At 47.6% G+C, this 23,633-nt stretch overlaps 1 protein-coding gene and 2 non-coding genes across 3 annotated transcripts; all 3 read right to left on the reverse strand.

The window, feature by feature from the left end:
• Positions 1-1,274: 1,274 nt before the first annotated feature.
• LOC139540636 (uncharacterized) lies at positions 1,275-3,160 on the reverse strand. Its single transcript, XM_071344446.1, has 2 exons — positions 2,979-3,160; positions 1,275-2,895 (listed from the first exon to the last, which is right to left on the reverse strand). The coding sequence occupies exons 1-2, from the start codon at positions 3,158-3,160 to the stop codon at positions 1,275-1,277; spliced, it is 1,803 nt and encodes a 600-aa protein (XP_071200547.1).
• A 1,397-nt stretch (positions 3,161-4,557) lies between these two features.
• On the reverse strand, positions 4,558-4,629 carry trnap-ugg (transfer RNA proline (anticodon UGG)). The gene has a single exon. It is a non-coding gene; the product is annotated as a tRNA-Pro (tRNA).
• Positions 4,630-4,809: 180 nt separating this feature from the next.
• On the reverse strand, positions 4,810-4,881 carry trnap-cgg (transfer RNA proline (anticodon CGG)). The gene has a single exon. It is a non-coding gene; the product is annotated as a tRNA-Pro (tRNA).
• Positions 4,882-23,633: the final 18,752 nt, after the last annotated feature.

Raw genomic sequence — 23,633 nt, forward strand, 5'->3', positions numbered from 1 at the left:
ATTATTCTTTACAACATTCTTCAAGCTCTGTCAAGTTGTTCGTTGATCATAGCTAGACAGCCATTTTCAGGTCTTGAACTTGTCATCTTTTCTTCTCGAAACCGGAGGATATAAAACATTTTAGAGGTAAGATAGATATCGATTTTGAGACACGACATGTAGTATTTTTCATATTTTAGTATACGTCTTTTCATATTAATACGAAATTGCTGTTCTTTTTTGAAGATGTCTGATAATGTGAATTGTTAACGGAGCACTGAGCATACCACAAGCTTTGTCTTTTTCAAAGCCTTTTACATGTAACCCTATTCTACAGTATTCTACTGTATTCTACCGTATTCTACTGTATTCTACCGTATTCTACTGTATTCTACCCTATTCTACTGTATTCTACAGTATTCTACTGTATTCTACCCTATTCTACTGTATTCTACAGTATTCTACTGTATTCTACCCTATTCTACTGTATTCTACAGTATTCTACCCTATTCTACCCTATTCTACTGTATTCTACTGTATTCTACTGTATTCTACTGTATTCTACTGTATTCTACCCTATTCTACTGTATTCTACAGTATTCTACTGTATTCTACCCTATTCTACTGTATTCTACTGTATTCTACTGTATTTTACTGTATTCTACTGTCTTTTACTGTATTTTAGTCAATGCCACTCCAACATTGCTCATCCTAATATTTATATATTTCTTAATTCCATTCTTTTACTTTTAGATGTGTGTATTGTTGTGAATTGTTAGATATTACTGCACTGTTGGAGCTAGAAACACAAGCATTTCGCTACACCCACTATAACATCTGCTAAATATGTCACACCTTGATCTGTTTCACCTGTCTTTATGATTGTCCCCACCCCCTCCAGGTGTCGCCCATCTTCCCCATTATACCTGTGTTCTCTGTTTGTCCATTGCCAGTTCGTCTTGTTTGTTCAGGCCAACCAGCGTTTTTGTGTCTCAGCTCCTGCTTTTCCCAGTCTCTCTTTTTCTCACCCTCCTGGTTTTGACCCTTGCCCTGCCTGACCACTCTGCCTGACCCTGCCTGCCGACCTGTACCTTTGCCCCACCTCTGGTTTACTGACCCCTGCCTGCCTTGACCTGTCTATTACCTGACCCTGTTGGAATATTAAACCGTGTCTGCATCTGGGTCTTACCTTGATTCCTGATAAAGTATGTGTGACCAATAAAATTAGATTTTATACTGGTCACCACCAATGGACACCCAGTCAACAAAAAGTATTTCTAAATAACCACACACTATTATGATACGGAGGCTAGGGACATGAGGGTAGGGGCATGAGGGTAGGGAGGGTAGGGGCATGAGGGTAGGGGCATGGTGGTATGGAGGGTAGGGGCATGAGGGTAGGGGCATGAGGGTACGGAGGGTAGGGGCATGAGGGTAGGGGCATGGTGGTACGGAGGGTAGGGGCATGAGGGTAGGGGCATGAGGGTACGGAGGGTAGGGGCATGAGGGTACGGAGGGTAGGGGCATGAGGGTACGGAGGGTAGGGGCATGAGGGTAGGGAGGGTAGGGGCATGAGGGTAGGGGCATGAGGGTAGGGGCATGAGGGTAGGGAGGGTAGGGGCATGAGGGTAGGGGCATGCTGGTACGGAGGGTAGGGGCATGAGGGTACGGAGGGTAGGGGCATGAGGGTAGGGAGGGTAGGGGCATGAGGGTAGGGAGGGTAGGGGCATGATGGTACGAAGGGTAGGGGCATGAGGGTAGGGGGGTAGGGGCATGAGGGTAGGGGCATGAGGGTAGGGGCATGCTGGTACTGAGGGTAGGGGCATGAGGGTAGGGGCATGAGGGTAGGGGCATGCTGGTACGAAGGGTAGGGGCATGAGGGTAGGGAGGGTAGGGGCATGAGGGTAGGGGCATGAGGGTAGGGGCATGCTGGTACTGAGGGTAGGGAGGGTAGGGGCATGAGGGTAGGGAGGGTAGGGGCATGAGGGTAGGGAGGGTAGGGGCATGAGGGTACGGAGGGTAGGGGCATGAGGGTAGGGGCATGCTGGTACGAAGGGTAGGGGCATGAGGGTAGGGGGGTAGGGGCATGCTGGTACTGAGGGTAGGGGCATGAGGGTAGGGAGGGTAGGGGCATGAGGGTACGGAGGGTAGGGGCATGAGGGTAGGGGAATGGTGGTACGGAGGGTAGGAGCATGAGGGTAGGGAGGGTAGGGGCATGAGGGTAGGGAGGGTAGGAGCATGAGGGTAGGGGCATGCTGGTACTGAGGGTAGGGGCATGAGTGTAGGGGAATGAGGGTAGGGGCATGAGGGTAGGGGCATGCTGGTACTGAGGGCAGGGGCATGAGGGTAGGGGCATGAGGGTAGGGGCATGAGGGTACAGAGGGTAGGGGCATGAGGGTAGGGGCATGGTGGTACGGAGGGCAGGAGCATGAGGGTAGGGGCATGCTGGTACGGAGGGTAGGAGCATGAGGGTACGGAGGGTAGGGGCATGAGGGTAGGGGCATGCTGGTACGGAGGGTAGGGGCATGAGGGTAGGGGCATGAGGGTAGGGGCATGAGGGTAGGGGCATGAGGGTAGGGAGGGTAGGGGCATGAGGGTAGGGAGGGTAGGGGCATGAGGGTAGGGAGGGTAGGGGCATGAGGGTAGGGGCATGCTAGTACGGAGGGTAGGAGCATGAGGGTAGGGGCATGCTGGTACGGAGGGTAGGGGCATGAGGGTAGGGAGGGTAGGGGCATGAGGGTACGGAGGGTAGGGGCATGAGGGTAGGGGGATGCTGGTACGGAGGGTAGGGGCATGAGGGTAGGGGCATGAGGGTACGGAGGGTAGGGGCATGAGGGTAGGGGCATGAGGGTAGGGAGAGTAGGGGCATGAGGGTAGGGAGAGTAGGGGCATGAGGGTAGGGGGGGTAGGGGCATGCTGGTACGGAGGATAAGACAAAGGAGGACTTTCTAGGTACAGGTCAACAACTCCTTGCATTGCATCAAGTGAAGAGGACTCACCATTCTGCCTGTGAGGAGGCATGTTTCTGTCCGTTAGCCTCCACCCTCTCCTCTTCTTCTTCTTTACACTCAGGCATGTTGTCCCAGAGGTGTGAGTTGACCCACAGCGTCTCCTGAAGGCTAAGGCCGCGCCCTACACAGGTGGTCTGGCTGCACGGCAGGCCGCTCTTGGGCTGGGACATGGAGTCTAAGCAGGCGACAGAGAAGGTGTGTCTGCAGTGGAGCACCCGGGTGATCCGGTCCTGACGGGAGTAGGGCTGATAACATACTCCCTGTCCTCACACAGAACCATGGTCTGGGTCTGGTAGGGTTACCTGGACCTGGACTGGAGCAGCGAGACTGGAGTACTTGGCTGGCAAGCTTACCTGGCTGGAGGAGTGTAGGCCACGCAGGGCTATCTTGAGGTTAGTATGGCAGACGCAGCAAAGAGGGAGCAGCAGCAGGCCTGGGTGGGATACCTGAACCTGAGGAAGCCTGGTGTGGAGGGGCCTGGGTGGGCTACCTGAACCTGAGGAAGCCTGGTGTGGAGGGGCATGGGTGGGCTACCTGAACCTGGGGAAGCCTGGTGTGGAGGGGCCTGGGTGGGCTACCTGAACCTGAGGAAGCCTGGTGTGGAGGGGCATGGGTGAGCTACCTGAACCTGGGGAAGCCTGGTGTGGAGGGGCCTGGGTGGGCTACCTGAACCTGAGGAAGCCTGGTGTGGAGGGGCCTGGGTGGGCTACCTGAACCTGAGGAAGCCTGGTGTGGAGGGGCATGGGTGGGCTACCTGAACCTGGGGAAGCCTGGTGTGGAGGGGCCTGGGTGGGCTACCTGAACCTGAGGAAGCCTGGTGTGGAGGGGCATGGGTGGGCTACCTGAACCTGGGGAAGCCTGGTGTGGAGGGGCCTGGGTGGGCTACCTGAACCTGAGGAAGCCTGGTGTGGAGGGGCCTGGGTGGGCTACCTGAACCTGAGGAAGCCTGGTGTGGAGGGGCCTGGGTGGGCTACCTGAACCTGAGGAAGCCTGGTGTGGAGGGGCATGGGTGGGTTGCAGAGACTGGGGTACTGGGCTGGAGATACTGGGTATCAGGGGATATTGGATATCAGGGCTGGAGATACTGGGTATCAGGGGATACTGGATATCAGGGCTGGGGTTACTGGATATCAGGGGATACTGGGTATCAGGGCTGGGGCTACTGGGTATCAGGGGATACTGGGTAGCAGGGCTGGACAGAAAGACACTATGTTATAGAAACAGAGACAGGCAAAAAGTCAGCTCTGCTGTATGACACGCATTTAATAAAGTGATTCTATCGGTTCTAGTGTGTTGCACAGCCTGATGGAATATACTACCTTCCTAAATTCTGTCAATTCTACGGGATGACATGAGACAAAAAAACAGGTTGATGGTGACTTGCAATAACTGGGACGTACTGCCCCCTACAAACAATAACAGATATGACAATCAAACATAAAAACAAAATAAATCTACACTTTCTCCAAATATTTCTCCATCTAGGTTAATGATCTGCATAGTTTTAGGAGTAAGCATGAGGCTGATTTACGGCATTACACACATATTCCCGGGAATTAAAAAAAGTGGGCTCGTCCGGGATTTGAACCCGGGACCTCTCGCACCCAAAGCGAGAATCATACCCCTAGACCAACGAGCCACGTTAATTTACAAAAAGGATAGCATATATAACCTTTATTCTACATCAAGCGGGATTACGTGTCTGCAAAAGGTAAATTGCATCATAACAAATCGTCGTTTAAATACCGTTTACATTATGTTACTGGTTGCATACATGGTTTGCTTCCATTTCATTTAGCTAACGTCGAGATAAAAGAAAGGGCTCGTCCGGGATTTGAACCCGGGACCTCTCGCACCCGAAGCGAGAATCATACCCCTAGACCAACGAGCCACGTGCAGTTGCATGTAACGTTTTGTGTTATAAAACAGTAGCACAGTCAAGTCATTCCGCAATTTCAACATAGTGCTAATACGCTAGGTAGGTAGCTAACCTAGCAAATATTGCAACAAATAGCGACTGTTGCTAGCTAGTTATCGTCACACCACATCAGCTGGGTCAACAACTATTAGCTCGTACCAGTGGCCTCCTGCTACCTCCGGGAGTGATAAATGTAATTTTTATTTTAAACTGTTGTCTTTTTGTTCGCTAGGGCCATTTACTTTAAATGTTGTTTGTCTTCCCAGTAGCCTACTCGGTGTGAACTGCTGAACGCTCATTTTTAATTGATTTAACCTTTATTTAACTAGGGAAGTCAGTTAAGAACACATTTTTATTTACAATAACGGCCTACCGCAATGCAAAATACCTTCTGCGGGAACCGGGGCTGGGATAAAAAAAAATATATATATATATAAATATAGGACAAAACACACATCTCGACAAGAGAGGAAAAACAACATAGAGACCTAAGACAACAACATAGCAAGACAGAAACATATGACAACACAGCATGGTAGCAACACAACATTACATTCTATTGTTTCTATTGTATTATTGACTGTATGTTTGTTTATTCCATGTGTAACTCTGTGTTGTTGTTTTTTGTCACACTGCTTTGCTTTATCTTGGCCATGTCGCAGTTGTAAATGAGAACTTGTTCTCAACTGGCCTACTTCGCTAAATAAAGGTGAAATAAATCAAATAAAAAACAACATGGTAGCAGCACAAAACATGGTACAGACATTGGGCACAGACAGCAGCACAAAGGGCAAGAAGGTAGAGACAACAATACATCACGCAAAGCAGCCACAACTGTCAGTAAGTGTCCATGATTTCGTCTTTGAATGAAGAGATTGAGATTAAACTGTCCAGTTTGAGAGTTTGTTGCAGCTCGCTCATAACTTGCAGCTAGTTGATTGTTGACACATCAACCAGGACTAAAGGGAAGGTTCACACATTTTTTAACGTTAAATTGTTTTTGTGCATCTCTGAGTGTTGTTTTATCGATTCCCTGGGTCATTTGATGTTTACATGTGTATTCAAGCAGGCAGAAATCGGGCCGGTATAATTTAGCACTGTGATAAAGTCGCTCTCATTAAACTGTAAATTCATAGGAATACGACTTTTAGATCGTGAACACGTTTGTCATACACCTCCGATTTCAGTACTGGCCAGTGTCATAATTCGGGAGGATGTCTTCTCCCATTGATCACATTTTTTTGCGATATTCCTACCTCAAGAAATGTGTAATTTAACAGAGGATCTATCTCATTTTTCGTATTTGTCTGCCGCTTTAGTCCAGGATGCATTGCATGGTGCCATTGTCAGAGATATTATAAACAGGAGATAGGAATCAAATGAATGACGAACGTATAACACCCCACCCAGTAGACTGTTGACCAATCGCGTTCAGGTTGTCATGCTGCGTCATGCGGTCGCTAAGCTAATCATCACGCAATCCCTTCTCAAAATCGGTGTATATGTCGAGAAACCTGCCTATTTTCCTCTGGAAGATTACTTCTTGTTAACAAAATTAGTGCTAATGTTGGGTTTTTGAGCTTGCTCCCAATAGACTCCTATTCACTCCTTGAAGGAGAGTGCCCCATGTCCCGAATCGCCCAGAATGCACCGCCCGGCCCATTGACATAAAATGTGGAGTGGATTTTTCCTTTAAGGTGCATGGCAATTTGTGATTGTTGTTGTTTTGGTAATCAGTGACTGTTTGGGAGGGGGAGTGGTTTCCCTCTCCTAGTCAATCAGGAATTTGTACAGGGAGATGTGCTCTTCTCCTCTGCTAGGCAATTAGTGTTAGTACTTCAGCAGTGTTACTTTAGTGCCTTATTACAAACAGGATGCATATTTTGGAATATTTATTTTTTCTTACAGGCTTCCTTTTCACTTTGTCATTTAGATTAGTGTTGTGGAGTAACTACAGTGTTGTTGATCCATCTTAAGTTGTCTCTTATCATAGCCATTAAACTCTAGCTTTTTTTAAAGTCACAATCGGCCTCATGGTGAAATCCACGAGCGGTTTCCTTCCTCTCCGGCAACTGAGTTAGGAAGGTCGCCTGTATCTTTGTAGTGAATGGGTGTATTAATTCACCATCCAGAGTGTAATTAATAACTTCACCATGCTCAAAGGGATATTCAGTGTCCGCCTTTTTTTTACCCGTCTAATAGGCCCAATTAAATGAGAGACGCACATGGTAATTTGTTGTATGGCTACTTGGGGAATATGAACTCAGAAAAGATGAGAAATGTTCTGAAGGGTTATGTTTATAAATGATATAGTCTACTCAAGAAATTTGACATTACAGTATTTAGAAGTAGCCTACAAACCTCAATGTCAAAAGTGAACCATCTGTTCTACCTTTAAACTGCTCTTCAGACCGGATCGCACGGAGGAAAGTACTTGAAATCGCTTATCTATTTACCACTGTGAAGTGCGTCCAATGAAATGACAGATGGAACAAATGGTAGCCTATCCTAACTTGTTGTAGGCCTATTTCCTCGAGTATGAAACCATCACAGTGAAGAAGAAAAAAAGGTGAGGAATTTATTCTGCAATGATCATGGAAATGAAATAAATAATGAAATAGATCATTTATGTCGTGGTTAAAGTGTTTCCTATTACCCGTTTAGGCAAACTGTACGTTACTAACAGTATTCCCTCCAACATACACTAAATGACCAAAAGTCTGTGGACTTTTTTTCAGCTCATATTTACTCAAGAGTTATACACTGTAGCATAGGCACAGCTTATAGGTCGAGCGTTTTATTTAAATATAATATAGGGTATAGGCTCCCGAGTGGCGCAGTGGTCTAAGACACTGCACCTCAGTGCTAGAGGCGTCACTACAGACCCTGGTTCCATTCCAGGCTGTATCACAGCGGTCTGAGTCAGTGCATCTCAGTACTAGAGGTGTCACTACAGACCCTGGTTCCATTCCAGGCTGTATCACAGCGGTCTAAGTCTCTGCATCTCAGTGCTAGAGGCGTCACTACAGACCCTGGTTCCATTCCAGGCTGTATCACAGCGGTCTACGTCACTGCATCTCAGTGCTAGAGATGTCACTACAGACCCTGGTTCCATTCCAGGCTGTATCACAGAGGTCTAAGTCAGTGCATCTCAGTGCTAGAGATGTCACTACAGACCCTGGTTCCTTTCCAGGCTGTATCACAACCGGACGTGATTGGGAGTCCCATAGGGCAGCGCACAATTGGCCAAGCGTCGTCCGGGTTAGGGTTTGGCCCGGGGGAAGGCCGTCATTGTAAATAAGAATTTGTTCTTAACTGACTTGCCTAGTTAAATAAAAACAATTTTTTAAAGTTATTCATTCGTGTTCACAGTCCGGACCGAACCGAGGTCTCATACCGAATGGTGTACCGTTACACCCCTAATTACAATATAGACTGAAACCGATTCCCCTATAATCTCCTTTCCATCACTTTAATCAACTAGCGGTGCAACGACTCCAGTATTTTTGGAGTCGACTTCAGTGATTGGAGTCGACTCTTGCTCGACTCCCAAAACACGTTTAAACGGATGCGCATAAACATACACACCATCTCATTGTTGCCGTCCTACTAGGAAGACTACATTTGCGTTCTAAAGGACTGACATGAACATGAGGCTGCCCATTTGTCTATAAAAGGCCTATTTTGTTTGAATATTGAAGGTGATGTGTAGGAACTAGAACAATCCAGTGATATTTCTACATTGTGTAGCTTTGACGGATCACATGGGATGACACGGCGCACTCTACATTGATAAACCTATTCTTTGCCATGTTATAGCCCTATTCGGATGGGTATTACTAGAGACGTTGGTTTTGTAATTATTATACAAAGCATGTGCGTTATTCCAGAGGACGATTCACACAGGATTCGTTTTTCCAAACTTCCCCATGTATTTATCGTTCAAAATTAAATAGCCTCTTATGACGGAAGCCTATGGGTTTTTATTGTAGGCGTGAATATATCTCAACGTCATGTCTAGACGATAATAGGCTACACTGGTAACTCGTGCTTGGCTGCCAAATGCCTCCCTATAATATTTAAATTGATGAAGTGTGATCATAATCATTATTTTAGCGATCCATCAATGGTAGACGTCATTCCTAATAACATTGCCAGACATCCTAAACCCTGGCTGGCTGTTGATGTCCTAGGTCAGGGCTCTCCAACCCTGTCCCCGGAGAGCTACCAACCTTCCTATAGGTTTCTGCTCCAACCCCAGTTGCAACTAACCTGATTCAGTGTATCAATCAGCTAATTATTTAATCAGATGCTCTAGATTTCGGGATAGGAGCTCTCCACGAACAGGGTTGGAGAACCCGGTACTAGGCAATAGAGCGCTGTTTATGGACAGAGTGAACTTGTCATTTCCAAGGGTTTAGGATGTTCTCCAGGGACAGGGTTGGAGAGCCCTGACCTAGGACATCAACAGCCAGCCAGGGTTTCAGAGTCTTGTTGATTATAGTGGTGGGGAGTCGACTCTATTTTTGCAATGGAGGAACCTCTTTTCTTTTCCGTAGTCTACTTCAAGAACACATATTTCACAGCAAAGAAAGATCGAGCTAGCGAGGGAGAGAAAGAGAGAACGGGGGGGCAGGCATGTCCGCCACCAGGCAGACAGTCAAAACAGTGCATCGGTAATCAAAATATGTAGTCAATAGCACTGTTGTGTTTCGCAATGTCTTCGCTTGCTATGTCTTGGGGCGCGCAAGTTGACTAAAGTAGGGGCTTCGGTCTACACGCAACAGACCGAAGACCTAACACACACTAGCGTTTTTCATAGCGAAGAGAACGGGGGGCAGGCGAGGGAGAGAGAGGAGGATCGTGGCAGGCAGAGACGGTGAGAACCGTGCGCATAGTCTATAGTTTGGTAATCTAGCAATAGCTCGTAAATTCACCAGAAGTATATTAAAAGTAGGCTATATATTAAACTATCAATGAGTATGGCCTAGCTATTCTTCATAGTGTCACTATGAATTGATGCATTTTATAGTTTTACTCACTGTTAAATTTTCATCCTCATGTGTTTTATAGTTTAGTGGAGAAGAGAGGAGGGAGGAGAAGGAGTGAGTGAGTGGCAGGGAGAGGGAACAACTCTGACACCCCCAGGAGCAGCTGGAGGGAGAGACCGGGAGGGAGTTGCAGGTTAGTGGCACTGATCTCAACCTGCTGCCCAGGAGAGGAGGAGGGAGAGAGAGAGGGAAAGAGAGTGCCAGCTGCATGGTAGGTAGGAACCAGAAGAGGAGGGAGACGGAACCCTGTGCCAATTGGCAGACCTGAGACTGACCGTTTTCTTGGCAGTGTCCAGTGGAATAGACAGTCAGTGCCAGCCAGGTGCCGGTCTCTAGATGGTGCGATTGGCAGAGTTGATGTTACAGTCAGGAATAGACAGTGAGGTGAGACTGTGGTGTGACATGCACTGTTGTTGTAAGCCAAAGAGACTTGATTGGTGTGATTTAAAACAACATGGTAATTCACTCTGCAGGTGCTAACAGAGGAAGGAGTAGCAGCAGCGGTAATGACCTGTCCAAGCTGACCAGGGGCCCTGCAGGTCGGTAATGACCTGTCCAAGCTGACCAGGGGCCCTGCAGGTTGGTAATGACCTGTCCAAGCTGACCAGGGGCCCTGCAGGTTGGTAATGACCTGTCCAAGCTGACCAGGGCCCTGCAGGTCGGTAATGACCTGTCCAAGCTGACCATATCTGTCTCTACCTACAGAAACGATTTCTGCACAATCTTTGATGGTGTCATGGCTTACTGAGATGACACGGAACGAACCATTAGTCAGTCAATTCAGGAAGCAAACTGAAATTCCATTTCAATATTGGAAAAAAGGGCATCTATAAACTGAAAAGGAGAAGCTACTCATTTAAAAAGTTCTTCAGTTTTTTTAGTTGTTTTTTTTAACTTCAAATCACTTCCTGAATTGAGTGACTTCCATTCGAATCGACCCCAACCCTGGAGGAGACTAATGTTGGTGTTGTGAGGAATAGTGATGTCAGTCAAACTTATAATAATAATAATACCTGGGACATGTTCATGTAACGGATGTGAAATGGCTAGCTAGTTAGCGGGTACGCACTACTAGCATTTCAATCAGTTACGTCACTTGCTCTGAAACCTAGAAGTAGTGTTGCCCCTTGTTCTGCAAGGGCCGCGGCTTTTGTGGAGCGATGGGTAACGACGCTCCGTTGTTGATGTGTGCAGAAGGTCCCTGGTTCGCGCCCGTGTCGGGGCGAGGGGACGGTTTAAAGTTATACTGTTACATTCAGAGTGGTGATTAAAAACCAGCATAGATGTTTAATGTTGATGTATCAGCACAAGGCCTTTCTGAAGACCAGTCTCCTTTTCAGTTAGTATGGCCAGTGTGTTGTCATGTAATACTGCGTCTCGTACCTCATTCTGTTCTCCAGGAGCGCTGGGCAGGGTCCCGTCCTTGTACGTTTCTAAGTACCTGGGCCATCCAGACATCTTAACATTACCCTAACCCTCCTGGACTAGACTGAGACTAGATGCTGACTTCCAGGGCAGGAAAATGCCAGAACGGTGTCTAAATACCTGGACCAGGACTCTGGCCCTCCTGACCATCCAGTCTCTAAATACCTGGACCAGGACTCTGGCCCTCCTGACCATCCAGTCTCCAAATACCTGGACCAGGGCTCTGGCCCTCCTGACCATCCAGTCTCCAAATACCTGGACCAGGGCTCTGGCCCTCCTGACCATCCAGTCTCCAAATACCTGGACCAGGTCTCTGGCTGTGCTGACCATCCAGTCTCCAAATACCTGACCAGACGGACGGCTCACTTCTGGAGCGGTCAGTGACTGACCAGAGGGATGGCTCATCTCTGGAGCGGTCAGTGACTGACCAGAGGGACGGCTCACCTCTGGAGTGGTCAGTGACTGACCAGAGGGACGGCTCACCTCTGGAGCGGTCAGTGACTGACCAGAGGGACGGCTCACCTCTGGAGTGGTCAGTGACTGACCAGAGGGATGGCTCACCTCTGGAGCGGTCAGTGACTGACCAGAGGTACGGCTCACTTCTGGAGAGGTCAGTGACTGACCAGAGGGTCCAGGTTGCTCTAAGTCTAGGAGTATTAGTGTGGCAGTTCTCTGGCTTTGTGTGTCTCTACAGACGGACCTGTTGGAAAGATACGCTGTAAATGCGACTGGTGACAGTCTGTTGGCGAGTTAATGTGTGTGATTAGTCCAGGGTGGTTTAGGTGTGTCTCTGAGCCCACTGACCCAACTCTACAGTGTCGTCGTGTGAGTTAGTGCCTATAAAGCCTGGTAGAAACGTACTGTGTCACCAAGCCAAGTTAGTGCTGCTCAGATTCCTCCCTGACAGTCTCCTTTTGTGCCCATTAGAACGTCTGTATTTCTGGATGAGGAACGTATTTTGAGCACGTCAATGTTGTGATTGGTGAATGAAACAGAAGTGTGTATTGGTAGTCCTACAGTATATAACTTGTTTGCAAGTTATATAGGAGATGAAATACCCACGATGGAATGTAACTGTTTTTAATAAACATATAGAAATGAGTTTTTTAAATATTCAAAACCGCATTCTCCAAATGCTCAGATGCTGTCCTCGCTTGTTGACAAGTACATTTGACATAACTGCATCTTTCCCTGTAGGACAAAGGACTCACTAGAGAGAGAGAGAGAAATCTGTTGGTGCCAGAGAAAAGCTGGCATCCTCTCAATGTGACTGTTAGGATTCCACAAAGTCCCGACCATTTCTCTGTAGAGGGATCACAGGCTAGAAGGGAGGGGGGGGGGGGGGGGGTGACCTTGGCTCTCATCCTGACTCTCCCACCACACACACACACACACACACACACACACACACACACACACACACACACACACACACACACACACACACACACACACACACACACACACACACACACACACACTGAAACCCCTCTGGCTTTGAGGGCCCTCCTGGTTGTTTAACAAAGTTCCTCTGGAGGAATGCAAGCATTGTGCCAATCCTGTTACACACACCCCTGCCTCCTCTCGTCCATCATGAAAAAGAAGTTTATGGAATGTTAATATCGTCCATGTGGGACGCTGAACTTTAGAAATTCAAAATGGCCCCTTGTATTTTACCTCAAGATGTCCTGATTTCAAGGAGACTGGGCGTACGCTTATGTGAGAATGATTGGAAATGAAAGGAAAATTACGAATATTACAAATGAATCAAATTTCTTAAGGAATGTGTAGCGTTTTTTTCATTCTTCCTTTCTGTAGATTAGTAACTCGTGTGTCAGTTAGATAAATATGTTTTGTTCAGAGTTTAATTATTATTATTTTTTTACATTGGTATTTAGTAACCTTGGTTACCGGGACTGTGAGGCCCAACAAACATAAGAGGAATTTGGCAGAGCAGACCTCTAGCTAGCTACTCTCTGGAGCAGATCTCCATCCCAAAGGGCACCCTATCCTCTATTTAGTGCAGTAGGATGTATCCTATAGTGTAGTGTCCTACATAGGGAATAGGTTACCATGTCGGACACAGATTTTATTTTTTGTTGTGACGATTCCCTTCAAGGGGCCTGGAGTAAGGGAAGAATAGCGAAGCTTGATTTAAGACCATGCCTTGGCATCTTCTGAATAAGATAAATCATAGTTTCATGACCAAAACAAGACCGCTTTTAATATATTTATTTTTGCTTCGATGTTCCTTAAGATGGAATAGATGAGAGCCTAGAGGTTAAGCAGTCTGTTCACTAACAGACAGTCACCTACTGCCATGCAAACCTGTCCCTAGAGGAGTTGGCAGGGGGAGCAGAAACACACTGGCACTCAGGCTACAAAAGAGAGAAAACTAGAAGCAAATAGTAAATAACATAACTGCAATTATAGATTGTTGTTCATTTGACTGTATCTGGGGTACTACAGACTGGGACAGAGTTCTGTCTGTATAGCAATAAGCATCCTGAATCCAAGATGGCGTAGCAGTCGGACGTGTGTTTGTCTTGTCTTGTCCCGTGTAAATAGTCCTCGTATTTTTCGTATACATTTCGTATATATTTTAATTTCACTTTCCATCTAGGAACTGAATATACATTCCTACATTCCGCCTCACCCAATGTGGTACGGACCTGCTATTTTTTATACTTTAGAACCGTAACCCCAATCAGAAGCTAGCCAGATAACTAGCTACTAGCTAGTAGTCAGTTAGCCACTGCTGCGGTCTTCACCCTTAACTCGGACACAGCCAGCTTCAGCTCGGGCCAATACCTGCCAGTCTGCAAGCGCGATATCAACCCAGAGCATATAGGACTGCTTTTTCTCTACCACATCACCGGATTCCTGACGCAAGCTCTGGACAATTACACCGTATCATCACAGCTAGCTAGCTGCAACCGAGTGGCTACTACTGGCTAACACCTCTGTCCCGAAGCAAGCACCAGTTAGCCTTGAGCTAGCCTCGAGCTAGGCCCATCTGCCGGCTAGCCGAAGAGGTCTACCAGCGAATTCTTGGGCTACAATACCTCTTTTGCCAATTGGACTGGACCTTTTTTTGCCGACACAGAGCCCTGCCAATCCATCACAACTGGTCTAAATCAGCTACAAGCTAATTTAGCCATTTTTTTGCCGCTGCTAGTAGCTTTTACCTTCTGCACAGACACCAGCCCTGTTATTAGGCTGGATATTACTCACCAATTTAGCAGCATCGGACTGTCTCTCGACAACAACGCCGGATTCCTGCCGTAATCCCTGAGCCACTACTTCTGATCCTCACAGCTAGCTTGCAGCTAGCGCAGCTAGCGCCACTGCCACGAAGCTAGCACCAGTTAGCAAACACAATTCTACAATTCACAACCTCTCTTTCGCCATCGCCATCCGGCTTGGATTCTCTGTCGACACGACCACGTCTGAGCAGACCCCCTCCGTCTGAGCAGACCACCCCCCGGGCTACTAACTTTAAACGCCGCGTGCTAGCTTAGTGGAGGCCTCCCTGCTCCATCTACGGCTGCCCCCTGGACACTATGATCACTTGGCTACATAGCTGATGCCTGCTTGACTGTCCATTAATTCACGGTACTCCATTCTGTTTATTTGTGTTTTATCTGTCGGCTCTGTGCTTTAACTCAGGATCTGTGTGTAGTTAATCCGACCCTCTCTGCCTAGTCGTCGCCATTTTTACCTGTTGTTGCTGTGTTAGACTAGCACCCTGTTATTGCTGCTGTTATCTTACCTGTTGTTTTAGCTAGCTCTCCCAATCAAGACCTGCAATCACTTTATGCCTTATTGTATGTCTCTCTCAAATATCAATATGCCTTGCATACTGTTGTTCAGGCTAGTTATCATTATCATTGTTTTGGTTTGCAATGGACCCCGTAGTTCCACTCTCCGTACCTCTGATACCTCCTTTGTCCCACCCCCCACACATGCGGTGACCTCACCCATTGAGACCAGCATGTCCAGAGATACAACCTCTCTTATCATCACCCAGTGCCTGGGCTTGCCTCCGCTGTACCCGTGCCCCACCATACCCCTGTCTGCACATTATGCCCAGAATCTATTCTACCACGCCCATAAATCTGCTCCTTTTATTCTTTGTCCCCAACGCTCTAGGCGACCAGTTTTGATAGCCTTTAGCCGCACCCTCATCCTACTACTCCTCTGTTCCTCGGGTGATGTGGAGGTAAACCCAGGCCCTGCATGTCCCCAGTCACCCTCATTTGTTGACTTCTGTGATCGAAAAAGCCTTGGCCTCATGCATGTCAACATCAGAAGCCTCCTCCCTAAGTTTGCCTTACTCACCGCTTTAGCACACTCTGCCAACCCTGATGTCCTTGCCGTGTCCGAATCCTGGCTTAGGAAGGCCACCAAAAATTCTGGGATTTCCATACCCAACTATAACACTTTCCGTCAAGATAGAACTGCCAAAGGGGGAGGAGTTGCAATCTACTGCAGAGATAGCCTGCAAAGTTCTGTCATACTTTCCAGGTCTATGCCCAAACAGTTCGAACTTCTAATTTTAAAAATTAATCTCTCCAGAAATAAGTCTCTCACTGTTGCCGCCTGCTACCGACCCCCCTCAGCTCCCAGCTGTGCCCTGGACACCATCTGTGAATTGATCGCTCCCCATCTAGCTTCAGAGTTTGTTCTGTTAGGTGACCTAAACTGGGATATGCTTAACACCCCGGCAGTCCTACAATCCAAGCTTGATGCCCTCAATCTCACACAAATCATCAAGGAACCCACCAGGTACAACCCTAAATCCGTAAACATGGGCACCCTAATAGACATTATCCTGACCAACCTGCCCTCCAAATACACCTCTGCTGTCTTCAATCAAGATCTCAGCGATCACTGCCTCATTGCCTGTATCCGCCACGGGTCCGCGGTCAAACGACCACCCCTCATCACTGTCAAACGCTCCCTAAAACACTTCTGCGAGCAGGCCTTTCTAATCGACCTGGCCCGGGTACCCTGGAAGGATATTGACCTCATCCCGTCAGTTGAGGATGCCTGGTCATTCTTTAAAAGTTACTTCCTCACCATATTAGACAAGCATGCTCCGTTCAAAAAATGCAGAACCAAGAACAGATATAGCCCTTGGTTCACTCCAGACCTGACTGCCCTCGACCAGCACAAAAACATCCTGTGGCGAACTGCAATAGCATCGAAGAGCCCCCGCGATATGCAACTGTTCAGGGAAGTCAGGAACCAATACACGCAGTCAGTCAGGAAAGCAAAGGCCAGCTTTTTCAAGCAGAAATTTGCATCCTGTAGATCCTAACTCCAAAAAGTTCTGGGATACTGTAAAGTCCATGGAAAACAAGAGCACCTCCTCCCAGCTGCCCACTGCACTGAGGCTAGGTAACACGGTCACCACTGATAAGTCCGTGATAATCGAAAACTTCAACAAACATTTCTCAATGGCTGGCCATGCCTTCCTCCTGGCGACTCCAACCTTGGCCAACAGCCCCGCCCCCCCCGCTGCTACTCGCCCAAGCCTCCCCAGCTTCTCCTTTACCCATATCCAGATAGCAGATGTTCTGAAAGAGCTGGAAAACCTGGACCCATACAAATCAGCTGGGCTTGACAATCTGGACCCCCTATTTCTGAAACTGTCCGCCGCCATTGTCGCACCCCCTATTACCAGCCTGTTCAACCTCTCCTTCGTATCATCTGAGATCCCCAAGGATTGGAAAGCTGCCGCGGTCATCCCCCTCTTCAAAGGGGGAGACACCCTGGACCCAAACTGTTACAGACCTATATCCATCCTGCCCTGCCTATCTAAGGTCTTCGAAAGCCAAGTCAACAAACAGATCACTGACCATCTCGAATCCCACCGTACCTTCTCCGCTGTGCAATCCGGTTTCCGAGCCGGTCACGGGTGCACCTCAGCCACGCTCAAGGTACTAAACGATATCATAACCGCCATCGATAAAAGACATTACTGTGCAGCCGTCTTCATCGACCTGGCCAAGGCTTTCGACTCTGTCAATCACCATATTCTTATCGGCAGACTCAGTAGCCTCGGTTTTTCTAATGACTGCCTTGCCTGGTTCACCAACTACTTTGCAGACAGAGTTCAGTGTGTCAAATCGGAGGGCATGTTGTCCGGTCCTCTGGCAGTCTCTATGGGGGTACCACAGGGTTCAATTCTCGGGCCGACTCTTTTCTCTGTATACATCAATGATGTTGCTCTTGCTGCGGGCGATTCCCTGATCCACCTCTACGCAGACGACACCATTCTATATACTTCCGGCCCTTCCTTGGACACTGTGCTATCTAACCTCCAAACGAGCTTCAATGCCATACAACACTCCTTCCGTGGCCTCCAACTGCTCTTAAACGCTAGTAAAACCAAATGCATGCTTTTCAACCGTTCGCTGCCTGCACCCACACGCCCGACTAGCATCACCACCCTGGACGGTTCCGACCTAGAATATGTGGACATCTATAAGTACCTAGGTGTCTGGCTAGACTGCAAACTCTCCTTCCAGACTCATATCAAACATCTCCAATCCAAAATCAAATCAAGAATCGGCTTTCTATTCCGCAACAAAGCCTCCTTCACTCACGCCGCCAAACTTACCCTAGTAAAACTGACTATCCTACCGATCCTCGACTTCGGCGATGTCATCTACAAAATAGCTTCCAATACTCTACTCAGCAAACTGGATGCAGTTTATCACAGTGCCATTCGTTTTGTTACTAAAGCACCTTATACGACCCACCACTGCGACCTGTATGCCCTAGTCGGCTGGCCCTCGCTACATGTTCGTCGTCAGACCCACTGGCTCCAGGTCATCTACAAGGCTATGCTAGGTAAAGTGCCGCCTTATCTCAGTTCACTGGTCACGATGGCTACACCCACCCGCAGCACGCGCTCCAGCAGGTGTATCTCACTGATCATCCCTAAAGCCAAAACCTCATTTGGACGCCTTTCCTTCCAGTTCTCTGCTGCCTGCGACTGGAACGAATTGCAAAAATCTCTGAAGTTGGAGACTTTTATCTCCCTCAACAACTTTAAAAATCTGCTATCCGAGCAGCTAACCGATCGCTGCAGCTGTACATAGTCCATCTGTAAACTACCCACCCAATTTACCTACCTCACCCCCCATACTGCTTTTATTTATTTACTTTTCTGCTCTTTTGCACACCAGTATCTCTTCTTGCACATGATCATCTGATGATTTATCACTCCAGTGTTAATCTGCTAAATTGTAATTATTCGATTTATTGCCTACCTCATGCCTTTTGCACACATTGTATATAGATTCTCTTTTTTTTCTACCATGTTATTGACTTGTTTATTGTTTACTCCATGTGTAACTCTGTGTTGTCTGTTCACACTGCTATGCTTTATCTTGGCCAGGTCGCAGTTGCAAATGAGAACTTGTTCTCAACTAGCCTACCTGGTTAAATAAAGGTGAAATAAAAAAAAATAATAATAATTGAACCACAATAAGTTGAATTTAACTGCCATTCTAAAAACAAGCAGCAGAGGGCGCTGTTACGTATTGCCGTCTTACACTCGAGCAGGTCAGGATTCCCCAGGGGAGAGGAATACCATAGGTATGATGCCAGCTACATATAGTTTGCTACAGGGATATAGTAACCAGAAAGGTGTCTTACGACTCAGGTTAGAGGAGTTAACAAGGTAACTTGGTTCAACTCTGTGTTCAACTCGGGATAACCGTGTATCCTACCTCACAAGATAAAAACATCTACGTTCTGACCATGTGTGTATATACAAATATCCGTGAGGTGTCAAAGCCAATCCCCCGCCCCCCACTTCAGCCAATCAGGTCACGTCTCTCTGTTCTTACTCCCCGCCTACAAGCAGCAACTCAAGAGGGAGCCACCATCATAGAGAATATAAGGCGCTGGACAGAGGAGATGCTGCAGGACTGTTTTGGCAATACTGATAGGAAAATGTTCAGCACTCATCCATCAACATTGAGGAATATACATTGTCAGTCACATGCCTCATTAGTAAATGTGTTGACGATGTTGTACAATAATAATAATATAATAATAAATAAATAATAACAATAACAATCCGGACTAATGCCGTGTTCACAGGCCTAGGAAACTCAGAAAAGGCTGACTTGCTAACTGGTTGTAGATAATCATGTACCGCGTTCAACGAAGTAGCAAGTAGACATTTTAGCGTTTCCTAGTTCCGACTAGGAACTAGGAATGTTCACTAGCATGTGAACACGGCAATACCCAAGTCAAAAACCCTGGATGAGTGGAGATATACCCGGCTGAGAGCCCGTACTGCAGCGCTCAATGTCAGCAGAGCTAACCCTCGATGACTCGGTGGCGCGCACCGCGTATTAAGGCAAGCAGGGCTCTGCAAATCCATTAGGGACGCAAAAAGACAATACAGCTTCAAACTGATGTTCGACAACTCAGACTCGTGAAGCATGTGCCAAGAACTACAGACTATCACTCAGACATTATCGAGTCAAGACCTACAGACTATCACTCAGACATTATCGAGTCAAGAACTACAGACTATCACTCAGACATTATCGAGTCAAGACCTACAGACTATCACTCAGACATTATCGAGTCAAGACTTACAGACTATCAACTCAGACATTATCGAGTCAAGACCTACAGACTATCACTCAGACATTATCGAGTCAAGAACTACAGACTATCACTCAGACATTATCGAGCTATCTAAGAAGACTCTCGCTGCTCCGGACAATCAGGTGCTTTTGCTCTTAGAGGCTGACGTGAAGAAACCCAGAACTCTGAGCATGGTGAACCCCAGACCCAGGGCTCTGAGCTTGGTGTCCAGACCCAGGACTCTGAGCTTGGTGTCCCCCAGACCCAGGGCTCTGAGCTTGGTGTCCAGACCCAGGACTCTGAGCTTGGTGTCCAGACCCAGGACTCTGAGCTTGGTGTCCAGACCCAGGACTCTGAGCTTGGTGTCCAGACTCAGGACTCTGAGCTTGGTGTTCAGAACCAGGACTCTGAGCTTGGTGTCCAGACCCAGGACTCTGAGCTTGGTGTCCAGACCCAGGGCTCTGAGCTTGGTGTTCAGACCCAGGACTCTGAGCTTGGTGTCCAGACCCAGGGCTCTGAGCTTGGTGTTCAGACCCAGGGCTCTGAGCTTGGTGTCCAGACCCAGGACTCTGAGCTTGGTGTCCAGACCCAGGGCTCTGAGCTTGGTGTTCAGACCCAGGACTCTGAGCTTGGTGTCCCCCAGACCCAGGGCTCTGAGCTTGGTGTCCCCCAGACCCAGGGCTCTGAGCTTGTTGTCCAGACCCAGGGCTCTGAGCTTGGTGTTCAGACCCAGGACTCTGAGCTTGGTGTCCCCCAGACCCAGGGCTCTGAGCTTGGTGTCCCCCAGACCCAGGGCTCTGAGCTTGGTGTTCAGACCCAGGACTCTGAGCTTGGTGTCCAGACCCAGGGCTCTGAGCTTGGTGTCCAGACCCAGGACTCTGAGCTTGGTGTTGAGGTAGGAGGGAACAGTGGTGTTGAATGCTGAACTGTAGTTCAGAAAGGTGTACGTTTAACATAGGGGGCCCCCAGGGGTGTGTCCTCAACCCTCTGCTGTACTCCCTGTTCAACCACCACAGTGTGGCTTTGCACCACACCAACTACATCAAGTTTGCTGACGACACCACGGTTTTAGGTCTGATAACCAACAACGACGAGTCAGCCTATAGGAAGGATGTAAGTAAACTGGCATTGTGTTACCAGGGCAACAACCTCTCCCTCAACATCAGCAAAACAAAGAAGTGGATTGTTGACTTCAGGAAGCAGAGGAGGGGAACATGCCCCAATTCACATCAACAGGACTGCAGTAGAGAGAGTCATGAGTTTTAAGGTCATCGCTTGACATGGACCAACAACACCATCACTCTTGCCAAGAGGGCGTGACATCATCTCTACTTCCTAAAGCATCTTTAAAAAAAATGTACATGCCACCCCAGGTCCACCAAAATACTACCGCGCCACCGTAGAGAGCGTCCTGACCAGTTGCATCATGGCACGGTACGGGGAATGCTCTGTCCACGACCGCTAGCCCTCCATCGGGTGGTGAAGATGGCCCAGTACATCACTGAGACTGTGCTAGCCACCAACCCAGGACATCTACTCATAACGGTACCCGAGGAAGGCAGCCAGCATAATCAAGGACCCCTCCCCCCCAGCCACGAGCTATCCACTCACTTACCGTCAGGCAGACGGTATTGGATCATGAGGTCTGATACCAACAGACTTGGAGACAGTTTCTATCTACAAGCCATCAGACTGTATCAGAGCATGAGGTCTGATACCAACAGGCTCAGGAACAGTTTCTATCTACAAGCCATCAGACTGTATCAGAGCATGAGGTCTGATACCAACAGACTTGGAAACAGTTTCTATCTACAAGCCATCAGACTGTATCAGAGCATGAGGTCTGATACCAACAGACTTGGAGACAGTTTCTATCTACAAGCCATCAGACTGTATCAGAGCATGAGGTCTGATACCAACAGACTTGGAGACAGTTTCTATCTACAAGCCATCAGACTGTATCAGAGCATGAGGTCTGATACCAACAGGCTCAGGAACAGTTTCTATCTACAAGCCATCAGACTGTATCAGAGCACGAGGTCTGATACCAACAGGCTCAGGAACAGTTTCTATCTACAAGCCATCAGACTGTATCAGAGCATGAGGTCTGATACCAACAGGCTCAGACAGTTTATACTGTATCTACAAGCCATCAGACTGTATCAGAGCATGAGGTCTGATACCAACAGGCTCAGACAGTTTATACTGTATCTACAAGCCATCACTTGACTGCTGAACACTTGAACTGGACTGACCACCTGCTCTGATTCTCTGCACCTTAGAACACATGCTCTCACTCATGTATACACACAGACATATACACACACATTCAAGCTACACACTCACCGCTACTGCTGCTACCAGACTTTTATTATGATTGCTAAATGCTGCACAATTTAGAACACTTACCCCCAACCCCCACTTCCACAAAACGTGTAAATATTGGACTATAAATGATGCCTTCCTGTTTTGTACTGATGCTAAAATGTTTATTCAATTCTACTGAGCCATTAGGATGAAACAGTCAGAGGTCACCAAGCGCAACATATTTTCAGCATGTAAATTAGCTAGAATTGTCTCTGGCCCCCTCCCAGTTAGGGGGAGTGATGAGCTCTTACAGCAGTCTCACAACTCAATCGCTGGTTGAAAACTGTTTTGTGCCTCTCCCAAAAGATAGAATTTGTAGATAATTGGCCCTCTTTCTGGGACTCACCCACAAACAAGATCAAGCCTGGCCTGCTGAGGAGTGACAGACTCCATCCTAGCTGGAGGGGCGCTCTAAACTTATCTATCAACATAGACATAACTCCTCTAGCTCCACAATGAGAGCCTGGCCTCCACCCTATTTGCCAGCCTGCCAGCTTAGTGGAGTCTGCCACAAGCACAGTCAGTGTAGTCAGCTCAGCTATTCCCATTGAGACCGTGTCTGTGCCTCGATCTAGGTCGGGCAAAACTAAACATGGCGGTGTTCACTTTAGCAATCTCACTAGGATAAAGACCTCCTCCATTCCTGTCATTATTGAAAGAGATTGTGATACCTCACATCTCAAAATAGGGCTACTTAATGTTAGATCCCTCACTACCAAGGCAGTTATAGTCAATGAACTAATCACTGAACATAATCTTGATGTGATTGGCCTGACTGAAACATGCCTCAAGTCTGATGAATTTACTGTGTTAAATGAGGCCTCACTTCCTGGTTACACTAGTGACCATATCCCCTGCGTACCCCGCATAGGCGGAGGTGTTGCAAACATTTACAAGAGCAAATTTCAATTTTAACCCCGCCAAAAAAGACTTTCCATCTTTTGAGCTTCTAGTCATGAAATCTATGTAGCTCAATCCCTTTTTATAGCTACTGTTTACAGGCCTCCTGGGCCGTATACAGCGTTCCTCACTGAGTTCCCTGAATTCCTATCAGACCTTGTATTTATGGCAGATAACATTCGCATTTTTGGTGACTTCAATATTCACGTGGAAAAGTCCACAGACCCACTCCAAAAGGCTTTCGGAGCCATCATCGACTCAGTGGGTTTTGTCCAACATGTCTCTGGACCTACTCACTGCCACAGTCATACCCTGGATCTAGTTTTGTCCAACATGTCTCTGGACCTACTCACTGCCACAGTC

The sequence above is a fragment of the Salvelinus alpinus genome, chromosome 16 (assembly GCF_045679555.1).
Source record: "Salvelinus alpinus chromosome 16, SLU_Salpinus.1, whole genome shotgun sequence".
NCBI classification, from domain to species: Eukaryota; Metazoa; Chordata; class Actinopteri; order Salmoniformes; family Salmonidae; genus Salvelinus; species Salvelinus alpinus.